General features: G+C 33.7%; 2 protein-coding genes across 2 annotated transcripts in view; both read left to right on the forward strand.

Moving 5' to 3' along the window:
* Positions 1 to 16,433, forward strand: part of LOC136777841 (neprilysin-1-like) — an 889,524-nt gene that overhangs the window by 561,683 nt on the left and 311,408 nt on the right. The window lies entirely within an intron of this gene.
* On the forward strand, positions 3,962 to 6,252 carry LOC136777811 (uncharacterized). The gene is made up of 4 exons (XM_066734400.1): positions 3,962 to 4,193; positions 4,276 to 4,710; positions 4,786 to 5,106; positions 5,168 to 6,252. Exons 1-4 carry the CDS (start codon positions 3,962 to 3,964, stop codon positions 6,250 to 6,252), a joined length of 2,073 nt encoding a protein of 690 aa, XP_066590497.1.

Genomic DNA, 16,433 nt, shown 5'->3' on the forward strand with positions numbered 1-16,433 from the left:
TTGCTCGCTAAGCTCTAAGAACAAATGCAGGTCGGTATACACTATGGGTGCCAAAGGGGTACCACTTTTAACTTTTTTATTTTGATTATTAACAATACTACGTATTCCAATTCAATCAATAAAAATATAAATATGCTTAAACCACGCATTTATTTGTAAAATATTACAAGAGATTAATTTTATTTTTCATCGAAAAAGCAGCCTCTTCTTTTAATAACTTCTCTTATTATTCTTGGCATTCTGGCAATCAACTTGTCTATTGTAGCCATAGAAATATTTTCCCAAGCTTCTTGTAATAAAGCCCATAGATTATCCGCTGATGTTGGATAAATTTGTCGGATGCGTCCATTGAGTTCGTCCCAAAGGAGCTCTATTGGAATAAGATCCGGTGACTGAGGTGGCCAGCTCATGATTATCAAAATTTCTGCATCTTCTAGCTGTAGTAAATACGACATGCATAATTTCGAAATATACTTCAGATTATTATCTTGCTGGTACGTAAAGCCACGACCATTCAATTATAGTCTAGACGGAATAGCATAATCCCTTAAAATATCTTTGAATTTCTCCTTATTTAAAATGCCCGTTATTCTCATCAGTTTTCCAGTACCTATTCCAGAAAACAGCTCCGTACCATGACTGAGCCATCGCCATGTTTAACTGTAGGTATCGAGCATTATGGAGCCATTTTTTCATGAGTATTCCGACGCACAAAAACTCTTCTTTTATTACAAACACTTCAAATTTAGATTCGTCAGTCCATAAAACTTTTTCCAATCATCTACGGTCCAATTTTTGTGTAACTTAGCCCATTGCAATCGTTTTATTTTGTTGATAGGCCTTAGCAAAGGCTTCTTTATTGCAATTCTGCCATTCAAACCTGCTTCTCTCAATCGTCGTTTCACGGTATTTAATGAAACCGATTTGATTTTCATTTCCTCCAAATTTGCTCTAATTTTTGGAGCTGTAAGCATCTATTTTTTTTACTTTGGTTAATAATGTACTCATCCTGTTCTTTAATGTTACTCTTGGTCTTCGTGACCAATATCTGTCCGTATTCCTTCCACTTTCTTCGTAGCGTTTAATTGCATTATGCACTGCTGTTTTTTAAATTTTTAACTGAGCAGCAATAGATCTTTCAGATTTGCCTTCCTTGTGTAATATATTAATTGAAGAACGAGTGTCTGAATCTAATTGTTTTTTTTTCTCCCATTTCTGTGTTTATAATGACTTTAGTTCTATGAAATTTAATGATAAGTAATTGGCAAAAAATAACCACAATAATAAATGTATTAAATATCGTGCGATTCCTTTGTTTTATGTTTAATACATTTGTTATTCTGATCAGTTTACCAATCATTTATGATTAAATTTCATAGAACTAAAGTCATTATAACCATCGAAATGGGAGCAAAAAAACAATTAGATTCAGACACTCGTTCTGCAATTAATACATTACATAAGGAAGGCAAATCTGAAAGAGCTATTGCTACTAAGTTAAAAATTTCAAAAACAGCGGTGCACAATGCAATTGAACGCTACGAACAAACTGGAAGAAATACGGACAGACGTCGGTCAGGAAGACCACGAGTAACGTTACCCGAACAGGATAAATACATAGTTATCCAAAGCAAGAGAAACAGGAGATTGACAGCTCCACAAATAAGAGCGAATTTAGAAGAAATGAAAATAAAATCAGTGTCATTGAACACCGTGAAACGAAGATTAAGAGAAGCAAATTTGCATGGCAGAATTGCAGTTAAGAAGCCATTGCTACGGCCTATTAATAAGCAAAAACGATTACAGTGGGCTAAGTCACACAAACATTGGACCCTAGAGGACTGGAAAAAGGTATTATGGACGGACGAATCCAAATTTGAAGTTTTTGGCAATAAGCGAAGAGTTTTTGTGCGTCGGGCTGCACATGAAAAAATGGACCAACAATGTGTAATTCCTACAGTGAAATATGGCGGGGGTTCAGTTATGGTATGGGGTTGCTTTTCTGGCGTAGGTACGGGAGAGCTTGTTAGAATTACAGGCATTTTGAACAAGGAGAAGTTCAAGGATATTTTGAAAGACCATGCCATTCCTTCTGGTCTACGATTGAATGGCCGTGGCTTCATATATCAGCAGGGCAATGACCCGAAGCATACTTCAAAACTATGCATGTCTTTCTTGGAAGAAAAGGAAAAAGGGAAAATTTTAAAAATAATGAAGTGGCCACCTCAGTCCCCTGACCTGAACCCAATTGAATTAATTTGGGATGAACTCGACAGACGCATTAGAGAAATTTGCCCAACATCAGCGGAAAACTTGTGGGTTCTATTGCAAGAAGCTTGGGAAAACATGTCTATGACAATAATAGATAAACTCATCGCCAGGATGCCAAGGATAGTGGCAGAAGTTATCAAAAGAAGGGGCGGTTTTTCGACGAAAAGAAAATATGACTCTATATTCTTATTTTGTAAATAAATGTGTTATTTAATCGTATTTAAGCTTTCATTCATTTACTTGAAACCGTAGAATAGTAATTAATGAAATGAAAAAAAAGTTAAAAGTGGTACCCCATTTGGCACCCATAATGTATACCGACCTGCATTTGTTCTTAGAGCTTAGCGAGCAAATGTTTTGCCGACAAAATGCTGGTCGCACACTGCTCGACTAATTTTCAAATATCTACGGACCAAATAACAATTCATATATGTTTTTGGACTTAAATGAGAGCTTAAGTTTCAAGCTTTCACATATTTAAGTTTCAACTTCGTAAGACTATTACTATACCCGGTGCAAGACATTGAAATTGGATATCCATATTTCAAGAGTCATCAAAAAATGTATGTTATCTCTCACCTTTAATACAGGCACCCATTAGATTTTTTAGGTCAAATCAATGTAGTAAGACGCGGAATTTAATAAGCTTCACGACGATATCCTTAAATTTGTTCTACCTCTTAGGGTTGCCAAACAACACGCACTTAAAGGAGAGCCTGTCTTTTTCACAATTTTACCAAGTGGTCCTAAACTTTTGGCCTGCAGTGTATATGGGGCATTCCACGCCAAATCGGACACTTTTCAAATTTGCGTTTTTGATTTTCTTTATAATTTTTTTTCTTGTAGTACTTGTGGTAAAAAGTTTTCGTGAAATTTTCAGATTTTTTTTACATGCCGTTTAAGAGTTATGAATTTTTGAGAAACCGTGTTTTCCTAAATCACGTTTTCTTTAAATGCTCATAAATCCGTTAATTTTCTACCGATTTGGACCCTCTTTTTTTTAGGCTCTTCGATTTTAAACATACTTTTAATAAAAGGAATGGGCGAGAAGATTCCATTAATATTAGTACCTGATTTTCGAGTTGAAAGTTGAAAATTTGTTTTTTCTCAAAAGACGTATCGATTGATTTTCTCCATTTTTTTTTGTAAAAAAATATGGCCAATTTAACGATTTTTAAGACTAGCCTCATAATGGGCGAATGATGCAAACTGTATGTTTTTAATTTTTTCATTTTTAGACCCGCTCCCACAGTTATCTTAGATTGGAGAAATTTTTTGAAAGTTGATACTCTAATAACAGGACGGTAAGGAATAGTTGTGATAATAGTACTAACTTTCCAAACATTTTATTCATTCTGAATACAATTATAGGACCGGGCCATTTGTGTATTTTCAAGACCAAAAATATCGGAAAACATAATTTTATCCTCTGGACCCATTCAATTAATACCATTATCTTTTAATTCGAATCTAGGGAATTTTGTATTTTTATAACTAGTTGCATCACTGTCACTAGGTTATGATGGATTCTGCCGCTGATGTTTTAATTTTTTAAATTATCATCCTTGAATCCTGAGTGAGAATTCTAAGAACTCTTCATAGATCTGGTTGAATTTATTAAACGTGCCAATATCTCTTCTGATTAATCTATATCAATATTTGCATAGATTTTATTATCAACAATTGTGAAATGTCAAATTTTGGAAAGTATAATTTATGTTGTAATCCCTTCCAACTGCCAAATCATAGAGTCAAACATGGACTTCGACGACCTTCTATTAACCATCGAAGAATTAATAATTTAAATATATCTGATTATCTATGCACAACCTGCAGAAAATCATTAGACTTGTCAAATAAAGTTAACAATCATTCAGACAATGCTAATATTCAAGAATATGCTTCGTCACAAGATCTGCCTAGTAAGATGAATAAGGTTATGTTCAAATAGAATTATTCCATGCTCTAAATCATTGTTAGTCTTGAATTTCTCTCCATGTGTAGGTACCAGTCAAGCAGTAAAATATACCAGTGATATGTCCCAGTTAAGCATAGATGTAACTTTTGCAGTGGTAAATGAAGCATTTGGCTTATTAAACGAGTCCCCAATTGCTAAAGAGAATTTAAATAATCGGACCTACTTAAATAGCAAAGTTTCTAAAGTAAATCAGAGTTTAAATAAGTCTCTGCAATTATTAGAAGGGCCTGATAGTGAAATTAATTCTAATAATTTTTTGAAAATGATCGAAGAATTAAAAATTAAATTTAATGACAATGATACGATACGATCTGATAAAATTCGAATACTTACACTTTTACCTGAAACATGGAGCTTAAGAAAAGTATGCCATACAATGGGCTGTACAAAATACATGGCATCTTTAGCAAAACATCTTCAAAAAGAAAGCGGCATTCTTTCAACACCAAACAAGAAATTAGGTTATTAAAGTCTTCAATTGGAGAAATATTTATTGATATTTTTTTTAATAGTAATGAGTATAAATTTTTATTTAGGTCGAGTATTACCAAATTACATCAAGTCAAAGGTATCTGAATTTTATGCAGATGATGAGATTAGTATAAATATGCCAGGAATAAAAGATTATGTTTCTATCCGAAATGAAAATGGAAAACGTGAACACATTCAAAAACGACTTATTCTTTGCAATTTAAAAGAACTTTACCAGCTTTTTAAAATACGATATTCTAATTGTCAGATTGGTTTTTCTAAGTTTGCATCATTGCGACCTCAGCATTGTGTGCTCGCTGGTTCTAGTGGTACACATACTATTTGCGTTTGTTCTATCCATCAGAATGTGAAGCTAATGATGTTAGGTAACTAATTCATTAATCAGATACCTTTAAAAAAATTACTATATGATCTTTTTTATCGCAGGATGTAATATGGCAGTTCTCACAAAACACATGGCAGAACCTTTAGAACAATATAGCGATTGTCTTAAAATGATTGTTTGTCCGGATCCAAATTTTGAATGCTATTTTCTTAAGTGTACAAAATGTCCAGGTACACACGCTTTAAAAAATATGTTATTAGCTGTACTTGATGAAAATAGCATAGATGAAATAACATATAAGTATTGGATTTCGAAGCCTCGAACCAGTTTAGAAACGTTTGTGAAATGTACAATTGATTTTGTCGATGAGTTTTGTGTACGCATAACAGATCTTCTATTACACAATTACATTGCAAAAAAACAATCCAGTTATTTAAAAACACTGAAAGACTCTTTGGATATCAATGAGTTTATTGTTATTTGCGATTTCGCGGAGAATTATGCTTTTGTGATTCAAAACGCTGCTTCTGGATTTCATTGGAATAATTGTCAGGCAACAATTTTTCCAGTTGTAATCTATTATAAAAAAAATACCGAACTAATTCATAAGAGCATGGTAATTATATCTGATTGTTTGGTTCATGATGCAATAGCTGTACATGAATTTACAAGAATCACCACTAATTACATCAGAAGATTGTCCAGCAATGTGAAGAAAATTATTTACTTCTCCGATGGAGCCCCTCAACAATTTAAAAATTTCAAAAATTTTGTAAACCTTTATTATCACAAGAATGATTTTGGATTAAATGCTGAATGGCATTATTTCGCCACAGCCCATGGCAAAGGTCCTTGCGATGGTATCGGGGGAACATTGAAAAGGATAGCAGCACGAACAAGTTTGCAACTTGCACCGGATAAACAAATATCAACGCCACAACAATTATATGACTGGGCGGTCAAAGAAAACCGTTTTCCAAACATAGAGTGTAAATTCTTATCTAAAAATGATTACATTTCAGTTAAAGAACTGTTAGAGTTTAGATATAATAAAGCTAAAACTATAGAAAGGACGCAAAAGTTTCATTATGTTAGTCCAGAAGGAAATGGACGTTTGAGATTTAAATATTTTTCTTCGTCTATTGATTCTTATGTCTTCAACATTTTTAAGCGTGTAAATAATTAAAAAGCTTGTATACAAAATTAGATATTAAATAAAAAACTTTAATAACTGTTTATATGTAGGTCAATATCTTTTTCGCTATTACTCTTCAAGGTAATTAATATAATCATAAGGTGTCAAATCATTACTGATAGAACCTCCGAAGTATAAGAATTTTCTTTTCTGATATTATTAATCTTGGAAAAATAAGAATTAAAAATTAGAATTTACCAAAATTTAGTTCGCGTCATTCGCCCATTATGTGGTTAGTCTTAAAAATCGATAAATTGGCCATATTTTTTTACAAAAAAAAATGGAGAAAATCAATCGATACGTCTTTTGAGAAAAAACAAATTTTCTGCTTTCAACTCGAAAATCAGATACTAATATTAATGGCATCTTCTCGCCCATTCCTTTTATTAAAAGTATGTTTAAAATCGAAGAACCTAAAAAAAAGAGGGTCCAAATCGGTAGAAAATTAACGGATTTATGAGCATTTAAAGAAAACGTGATTTAGGAAAACACGGTTTCTCAAAAATTCATAACTCTTAAACGGCTTGTAAAAAAAATCTGAAAAAAATCGCGAAAACTTTCCACCACAAGTACTACAAGAAAAAAAATTATAAAGAAAATCGAAAACGCAAATTTGAAAAGTGTCCGATTTGGCGTGGAATGCCCCATATATATATATGCATTAATGCATATCTTTTCTTTCGTAAAGGCATTTTCGATATCTTTTACTGTGTATACAAAGTATTTATTAATATTTGGAAAACCTGTTTCGGTATTACTATTACCAACAAAACCAATCATCCTGTTACTTTTAGAATCATAACGAATTTGTCTAATTATAGCTGTTTGATCTTCGGATATAAAAACTTTTAAGCTATAATTTCTACTTTATAAATATTTTTTTAGTTCCAGGCACCTTACTTTACTTTCTTCAAAAGGTTCATAATTTGATTCTAAACATCGATGAAGAGTTCGTATAGATGGTAAAGCGTTTTGGAGATTGGCATATAAAGTTTCGTATAATAATTTACCTCCAATTATAAAAATATACAAGCTAAAAAGTTTGAGAGGTTCTGCAAATCTTCTAGCAGTAACCTTTTCCTTTGAATTTTTTATTGCCGTTTCTTTTAATGTATCTAATAAGTTTTGAACACCTAAATCACTTTCAGTGTTTGATAAATAATCTGATATGTCGTTATTGGTATCTATAGATAAATTTTGTACATTAGCTCGAATTAATTGGGATATATCATTAAGTAAAAACTCCGTTATCTTTTGCTGTTTTTCATCGAAAGCTTCAAGAATGCTTATACTTCGTTTTCGGCGAGTACATCCCCGATTATTATATTTATTTAATGACAGAGGCACATCAATTTTTGCAGAAGTACTTGCCTCTTCTATACTTCTGCATTTAGTAAAATCCGATGGGTAGGTAGTATCTTCATTTATGGTGGTAGATATAATAGCTTCTTTGAGGCATGTACTAAGCTCGGCAGTATTTGTATCGAGCTTTGAAATATTCATATTATCTTGTGAAAAATCGGAAGCATAATTATTATGCACTGTAATTTCTAAATCTTTTTCTGGTTCATAGTCATGGTTGTTATTATATATTTCGATTTGTGATTCTTTTCCAGGTTCGATTATTGATCCATTTGCAGATTCGATTCCTAATTCTTTTTCAAGTTCGATTCTTGATTCACTTTCAGGTTCGATTCTATTTCCAAACGAAAACAAGTTGGAAGAATTTTTTTGTCTAGGAATCGCTGTATTTTTGGTTTTTATTTTGAAGTGAGATTTAAAATGTTTATTAAAATTTGAGAGGACCCATTTTTTACCATATTTAGAATTTTTTACTTGATAATTACTCGATATAAATGAACATAAGCAGCATACTATTTTCGCACTACCATCCTTCAAATTTATATTAACTTGAATGTCGTCTATTTTTTTAAAGATTGGATCAAATTTATCTTTACGTAATTTTGTTTGACAAAATCTTTTTATGTAATTTTTTGCAAGATTTGTCACATGTTCCGTTGCTTTATTTAAATGTAACCCTTCGTTTTCTTTACCATTATTTTCATCTAAATTTGACAATGAACTTCTATTTTTCCTACCAGTGTGAGATGCATCATAGTTATTATCTATTAACTTGCTATTTACAATATTTTTTAAGCACTCGTCTTTTAAGTAGATAACTATTTTTTTATGGCCTTCTACTATTTTAAATAGACGTGGATTCTTAGCAAATATACCAAAAAACTGTTTTTGTTCTTCTATATCAAGAAGCTCTGGTAACAATGTTCTTGCAAAATCTTCTAAGATTGAAAAATCTTTTTCTTCGAATTTGGACAATGAAATAACATTATCAAAGCCATTATACAGCAATAGCTTTTGTAAATATGAAGGTATTTCGATTTTTGTATTGCTTATAACAGACTGCAAAAATTCCATTTTCGCTGCAATTTATGATTATATAAAAATGTCTTTTAAACTATCAAGTGATTACGTATATTATATTTTAAGAGATTTTGTACATACCTTTTTTACAATACAAGACGTAATTACTTTCTAATAACTTTGAGATAAACTTAAGCAATACAGTCGCGTCAATATCTAATAAGATAATTTCAAAAATCACATATTTTAGGAGCCATACTGCTCACACTTCGAACTGGTTCCAACAGCTTCATAAAAGCAACTGGCACAAAAATGTTGCTAGGCGTTCTAGCACAGGGAACATACAGGGGGAAGGCAATATTTGTAAACAAACCAAACTCTTTTACAGAGCTTCATCCTAAAAACTGGTTGGAAGCACAATGCAATTGAGTATAATGTTTGGATGGATCTTCTCATAACTTAACTAGTACTGAAGTACTGCCTAATATTACGTATTACCGGAGTATTCCTAAAGTATTACCAGTAATTCCATTGTACTCCCTAATATACTTCCAATATGATAAGTGTACTCTCAACATTTTTAAATGTATTGCCACTGCCAGTATTTCCTATACGTTACTATGTACTGCTATGTGTATTCCTGAAAAATGTGCACGTATTCCTAGTGGTGACTTACCCCTCGAAAACTCACGTGCGAATCATACTAACAAAATGAACACTTCGCTGGATACTGCATATACGTCGCGCCTGCGTTGCGGCCATATTGGAATCTGTTTCATACCTATAGCACGAACACATTCGGACTATATCAGAAGAGCGGTGGAAAAGGACAGAAGATATCGTTGATAGGCTTCTATTGTGAAAGAGTGAGACTTCCGAGCAAGACAACAATTTTCGGTCGGAAGAAGAAGAAAAGCTGAAACTAAAATAGCTGATCGTAATTGCTTAATCTTGATATCTCAGCATTGAGTGTACCGATTTAGACGTTTGTAGTCTCATTCGAAAGCTTATAATCGATTTATATAATGAAAGTTTCATTAAAATTTTCATTAAATGAACCGAACGGAAAATATATCCATCGGAAGAATCGAGTGGTATAGTTTGGTTCAATCTTCGCGTAAAAGTAAGTAGTGTTGCGCGGCTCGTATTTTTTTAATTACTTGCCGCGTAACACTACCGTGTTACTTGATAATGTATTAGATTTCATAATAGAATAAAAATGAAGTTTTTATAAGAACACCTAAAATATAAGATTCAATAAAGATGTTTTAAGCGTAACTATTAAATATTATAACCCCATTGTTACATATTCTTTAATGTAATAGGTTAATGGCAATATATAAACATTCCACAACAAAAGAAAAAGTTATTAAATGGAATCGAATTCAGATCTGAAGTATGAAAGACGGAGGATCGAAACAGATAACCAAACGTGTTTTTTACTCAACTGGTTGGCTAAACGAAAGTGAGATCGAGAGGGAGAAAGAGATTCGAGAAAAATATGCCGCACTCTCGCACTCGACGTATGTTGAAGCTGACCGAAGTTGAACGATTTTAAGCGGAGGAGTCTGTACATGCAATCGTACCAAAGTAATGGTGTACGTGTATAACAAAGTGCTTTGCAATCCCTTCCGATAGATGGCGTTAAGTGTTATATGGTTGTGGGGATTTTTAACTATAGTTCGAGACCACGACTGGGGACGTTTACGTTCGTAACAAGGTTGCCAAGTCCGCCATTTTGAATAGTACTACGCTCTATAGTAAGTGAATTTTGATATAAGGAATGCAGACTGCACAAAGTATACTGCCAGCGGAAATACGTCAGTAGCCATCTTAAATGCAGAACGTAATATATCAAAAATTATATATATTATATTCACAGCCTGTCACCGTGAACGGCGTGAACGAAGACAAATGTTTATTATACGGAAAAATAAAGTGTAATAAAGAAATAAGGAGTAGTGACAGCTTTGATCTATCTGACAGCTGATGAACTTATGGTATAAGTGAATAAATAAAATAAAAATGCTTTTCCTAAATTGATTTTTAATTTTGATAAAATGGTCAAATGTAGCCATTAATTAATTAGATTTGGTAATAAATACAAAAAATGCGTTTTATTATAACAAATGAGTTGAGGTAAAATAAACTCAATGTTTTTATATTAATCTGTTAATAAATGCATTTTTTATTTATTATTGAGTCCAATAAGTTAATGGTTATTAAAAAAAAAATCCTTGTAATGAAAAAAAAAATGAAAATATTTTAAACTTCACAAAGACTCGAACCCGAGCCCACCGCATGACAAACGGCAACCTTACCGCCTGCGCTACAGCGCTCACTTGATGTACCAAGAGCAAAACAGCCTTTTAAAGACTGAATGAAATTCTTTCATTAACTCGTCATAAACGATCAAGAATTGGCTGTAATAATAAATACATTTATCTACACAGCATTATTGTTCCAAATTTATTGTTTTTAATTTGAAGCATACATTTTGCATGAAGATATGATAATTTAAGGGTAACCATTCAGTACTCTATATACAAAACTATTCATATGCTCAACTATCATAAATTAATTAAGTAATATTATAATATTTGTTATATGTAGTCGAATAACTATGATAAACCAGCATATGAATAGTTTTGTATTTAGAGTATTGCATGAACACCCTTAAAGTATCGTATCTTCATGTAAAATGTATGCTTCACATTAAAAACATAATAAATTTAGTGCAATAATGCTGTGGAGATAAATGTATTTATTATTGCAGCTAATTCTTGATCGTTTATGACGAGTTAGTGAAAGAATTGTAGTCAGTCTTTAAAAGGCTGTTTTGCTCTTGGTACATCAAGTGAGCGCTGTAGCGCAGGCGGTAAGGTTGCCGTTTGTCATGCGGTGGGCTCGTGTTCAAGTCTTGGTGAAGTTTAAAATTTTTTCATTTTTTTTTCATTACAAGGAATTTTTTTTTAATAACCATTAATTTATTGGACTCAATAATAAATAAAAAAATGCATTTGTTAACAGATTAATATAAAAACATTGAGTTTATTTTACCTCAACTCATTTGTTATAATAAAACGCATTTTCTGTATTTATTACCAAATCTAATTAATTAATGGCTACATTTGACCATTTTATCAATATTACAAATCAATTTAGGAAAAGCATTTTTATTTGCTTTGAGTTTTTAGGTAAACGCAGTACCACTTTACACGGATAACACGTAAAAATGTCACGGTTAGCGGTAGTCGCTCTTCTTCTAAGGCCAATGTTGCCTGAAGTCCAAATCACACCTATGCTCTCCAGGCATAGTTGTGTTTGTACCGCTTCCCTTTAAATTTTCTATACTCCTGCTGGCTAGCGCTTATCTTCATTTTTGTTGCTAAAAGCTTGATTCTGGCATCACTGCCGTGTGGAATTATTAGTTTGCTAATAAAAGCAGAGGCTTAATTTTAAGAGATTGCAACATATAGTAATTAATATAGATACAATTGTAAAAAGAAAACAAAAATTTTATTTTACATATATTAACTTTAAATAAAATCCCACAAAGTACTGTAAAATATCTAACATGTTATATTATATATCTAATCTGTCAGCTTCTTTATTTTAATATTCATCTCAATTATCATAGTTTGATCCTCAGCGATGACACAGTAACCACATTATGGTGAATCTATTCTTTTTTTTTAATGTTCGATCCACATAGCTTCATCCTCAGCAGTGATACAGTAAACACACGTACATTACTATAATTTAATCTGAAATAAAATCCCACAAAGTACCACAAAATATTTATATCTTACATTTTATATTATAAAATTTATTGTTATACTTATCTAAAATGTTCAGTCCTTTATATACTTTTAAAAATTATTTTTATGTACATTTTACAAATTTCGTCACTTTATTTATTCACTTATACCATCAGTATATCAGCTGTCAGTAAGATTAAAAGTGTCACTTTATTTCTTTATATTACTTTATAACTTGTGGTATGTATGTACGATACAATAAATACTAACATTTGTCTTGGCTCACGGACCATGCATTATGTATTTTGAAATTAGTAATTAGAAATATCTATATTGCGGTCCCTCTACAGTCTCTACCCTCTGACGTATTTCCGCCGACCAGTAGTATCAGCAGCGACTATAGCGTAGTACCCAAAATAGTACTACGCTATAGGATATGTCGCTTTTGGGTACTACGGTAGTACCGAAAGTACTACACTTGGCAACCTTGGTTCGTAATCCGATCCAGATCATGAACCAACGTAACCACATGAATGCAACGTCTAACAAAAAATTTCTAGATGGATCAGAGGCTTCCGCGTGAACTCGATATCCCATCCGCGATCAGGAGATTCAGAGGGATGGTGATCAGATTGAGCAGAAAGATTGGACTACCGCATTGGGGTATTACGTACAATGACCGGCAGAAATGGCGTCCCTTGATGCGTTTAGGAACCGCATTTTAGGATCCTTCACTGTATACTCTATTCTGCTAGGCGGAGATAGGGGAATGGAACGCGATAACTATAGTAGTTAGTTTATCTCGCTCTAAATGCGTGAGTGCGAGAGAGAGAGAGAGAGCTTTATACGGCATAGCAGGGCAAGACAGGCGTCCCGAGGCTTATTTCTATCTATGCCATTGCCTATGGCTATCTCTCTCGCTCGGTAAGAATCATTCGTCCGTCCTTGTTTAGGTCAGTTCTACGCCAATGGATACTCTCTAAAGAAGATTTTCTCAGGCGACACCATTGAAGACTGCGATTACAGCGAGGATTTTAAAATACTGTGCACCTGTCACTGTCAAACGTCAGTATGAAAGATTATTGTCGCTTACAGCGTTTGGTGCAATTAACATTATAAGTCTGGATTATTATGTGATATTCTGTAATGCACATATATATATACATATGTTAATTTACTTTTAATTTTTTAAACCAATAAGTTATTGGCATTATAGAAGAAACTCATTTAAATATAAGAATATACTGGTTTCCACTTATGTAACTTTTCTTGTAAATATAACATAATTTTAATTAATAAAATTCACTCGTTTATTAATCAGACTAAGAAGAGTTATTTCTTTTAAATTTTAACATGTATAGAATAATATCCTAAACGCGCACACTTAACTAATTATTATTAGAGAAATATTTTTATAATCGTTACACATTGATAATAATATATCTCAATATCCTTCAGTTTAAAATATCATTTACATTGAAGAAATCTTGATCAATGGTCATGAAGAGTTCGTGGCTCAGTGGCTAGGTCGCTTCCCTCGAAGATTAGTTAGAGCGCTTTTGTCGGTGGTTCGAATCTCGCAAGAGATATTTTTTTTTTTCGTTTTAAAAGCATTACTATCTTTTTTTTTGTTAATTATTTGGAAGCATTGCTACTGCTTCCAAACATATTTTGAAAAGTTTATTTTGCCCTGAAAAGGGCAGTTAGTCAGACACGGCTAGAGCTTCCTAATTTTTGTCAAAATTGTATGTCCTACGTAACGTCAGTTCGTCTAGTAGTCAGTCCAATATCCGCACCGGTCAATAACTTGATTGAGTCGATTTGGAATCGATTCAATTAAGTTTTCAAGAAACTGTGGTTCATACCGTAGGCCTTCCCACACAGCTCTTGCATTCTCAAGCACTGCTGCTTTCGTCCTCTCCCTTGGCGCGACCCATTTTTTGGTCATTCTCGCCCAAACGTTTTCTATAATATTTAAATCCGGACTCTTGGCCGGCCACTGGACCAGTTGGATTTCCGGATGATCCCCTAACCAATCACGAGTGGCGTGTGAAGTGTGAACTGCAGAATTATCCTGCACTACACGGATTATTGGCATATCTTCGGCAGATTACACAGCACGAACACTTGGAAGAAGCACCTCTTCAAGGATCGTAATGTAGTCTGCAGAAGACATCTTAGGAGGAACCTCAACCAATTCACCTATCGTGCCTCCTGACACCCACCCCCAAACGCCACACGTGATTCGTCCAGAGCGATCACTCTGAACGACTTATTCGGGGTTCATCCGAGAATCGCTGGGCCTCCAGACGTGAAGAAAACGTCGGTCAACGGATGATACAAAAACCTTTTCATCGGTCCAGATCACCGTTTCCCACGTTTCACGACTGGTCGCTAAATTTTCTAATGCAAACGCGACTCTTTGTTCTCGGTGCTGAGGATTAAGAGTGATCTTGCGGGCTGGACGATAGCAATTAGTGCCGGCCGCGTTAAGTCGCCGCCTACCCGATCGTTCGGATAAAGGAAATCCCTTCTCAACAATTCCGTCAACTACGTTCCCGAAGGGGTCTCGCGAAATGTAGTCCACTAGGAGTTGGTCCTCTACCGGTTGTGAACCAGCAGGTCTATGATTATTTGCACGGTGATCACGCAATGCGTTACCACCGCTGCGCTGAAAAGCGGTAATCCACCGGCGAACGGTTTTCACCGAAACACCTGTAAGCGCTGCAATTTCTAAATTAGATTTTCCAGCCTCCCAAAGGCCTACAATTCGCCCCCTCAACCAAACTTCGATATTCGGTGCCATTATACGCGAAAACTAATAGCGATGCGCGAGCTCTAACCACCTAGACTGCAATGAAACAGTTTATCAAAAAGAAACAAGCTATTCAGTGGTTTGTTTACATGCACTTCCGATCAAAACAAATGCCGAAGAAGCGAGCTCCTGCTCATATGGATTAGATTACAAAAAAAGCATAAATATAACATTGTATATTTTCAGGTTTGCAAAAATATTTTTGGAGGCAGTAGCAATGCTTTCAAATAATTAACAAAAAGAAAAGATAATAATGCTTTTAAAACGAAAAAAAAAAAAATATCTCCCGCGGGACTCGAACCACCGACAAAAGCGCTCTAACTAATCTTCGAGGCAAGCGACCTAGCCATTGAGCCACGAACTCTTCATGACCATTGATCAAGATTTCTTCAATGTAAATGATATTTTAAACTGAAGGATATTGAGATATATTATTATCAATGTGTAACGATTATAAAAATATTTCTCTAATAATAATTAGTTAAGTGTGCGCGTTTAGGATATTATTCTATACATGTTAAAATTTAAAAGAAATAACTCTTCTTAGTCTGATTAATAAACGAGTGAATTTTATTAATTAAAATTATGTTATATTTACAAGAAAAGTTACATAAGTGGAAACCAGTATATTCTTATATTTAAATGAGTTTCTTCTATAATGCCAATAACTTATTGGTTAAAAAAATTAAAAGTAAATTAACATATGTATATATATATGTGCATTACAGAATATCACATAATAATCCAGACTTATAATGTTAATTGCACCAAACGCTGTAAGCGACAATAATCTTTCATACTGACGTTTGACAGTGACAGGTGCACAGTATTTTAAAATCCCCGCTGTAATCGCAGTCTTCAATGGTGTCGCCTGAGAAAATCTTCTTTAGAGAGTATCCATTGGCGTAGAACTGACCTAAACAAGGACGGACGAATGATTCTTACCGAGCGAGAGAGATAGCCATAGGCAATGGCACAGATAGAAATAAGCCTCGGGACGCCTGGCTTGCCCTGCTATGCCGTATAAAGCTCTCTCTCTCTCTCGCACTCACGCATTTAGAGCGAGATAAACTAACTGCTATAGTTATCGCGTTCCATTCCCCTATCTCCGCCTAGCAGAATAGAGTATACAGTGAAGGATCCTAAAATGCGGTTCCTAAACGCATCAAGGGACGCCATTTCTGCCGGTCATTGTACATGCCAACGGCGAACGG

The sequence above is a fragment of the Prorops nasuta genome, unplaced genomic scaffold, assembly GCF_024137725.1.
Source record: "Prorops nasuta isolate Cenicafe-Biocafe unplaced genomic scaffold, Cenicafe_Pnas_1.2 PNAS00012, whole genome shotgun sequence".
NCBI lineage: Eukaryota > Metazoa > Arthropoda > Insecta > Hymenoptera > Bethylidae > Prorops > Prorops nasuta.

What these genes read in the sequence shown, in the direction of transcription:
- LOC136777811 (XM_066734400.1), top strand. Translation starts at nt 3,962, where the DNA reads ATGTCAAATTTTGGAAAGTATAATTTATGTTGTAATCCCTTCCAACTG. An exon ending in TTCGTCACAAGATCTGCCTA is followed by an intron (nt 4,194 to 4,275) that starts GTAAGATGAATA and finishes CTCCATGTGTAG; the next exon opens with GTACCAGTCAAGCAGTAAAA. An exon ending in AACACCAAACAAGAAATTAG is followed by an intron (nt 4,711 to 4,785) that starts GTTATTAAAGTC and finishes ATTTTTATTTAG; the next exon opens with GTCGAGTATTACCAAATTAC.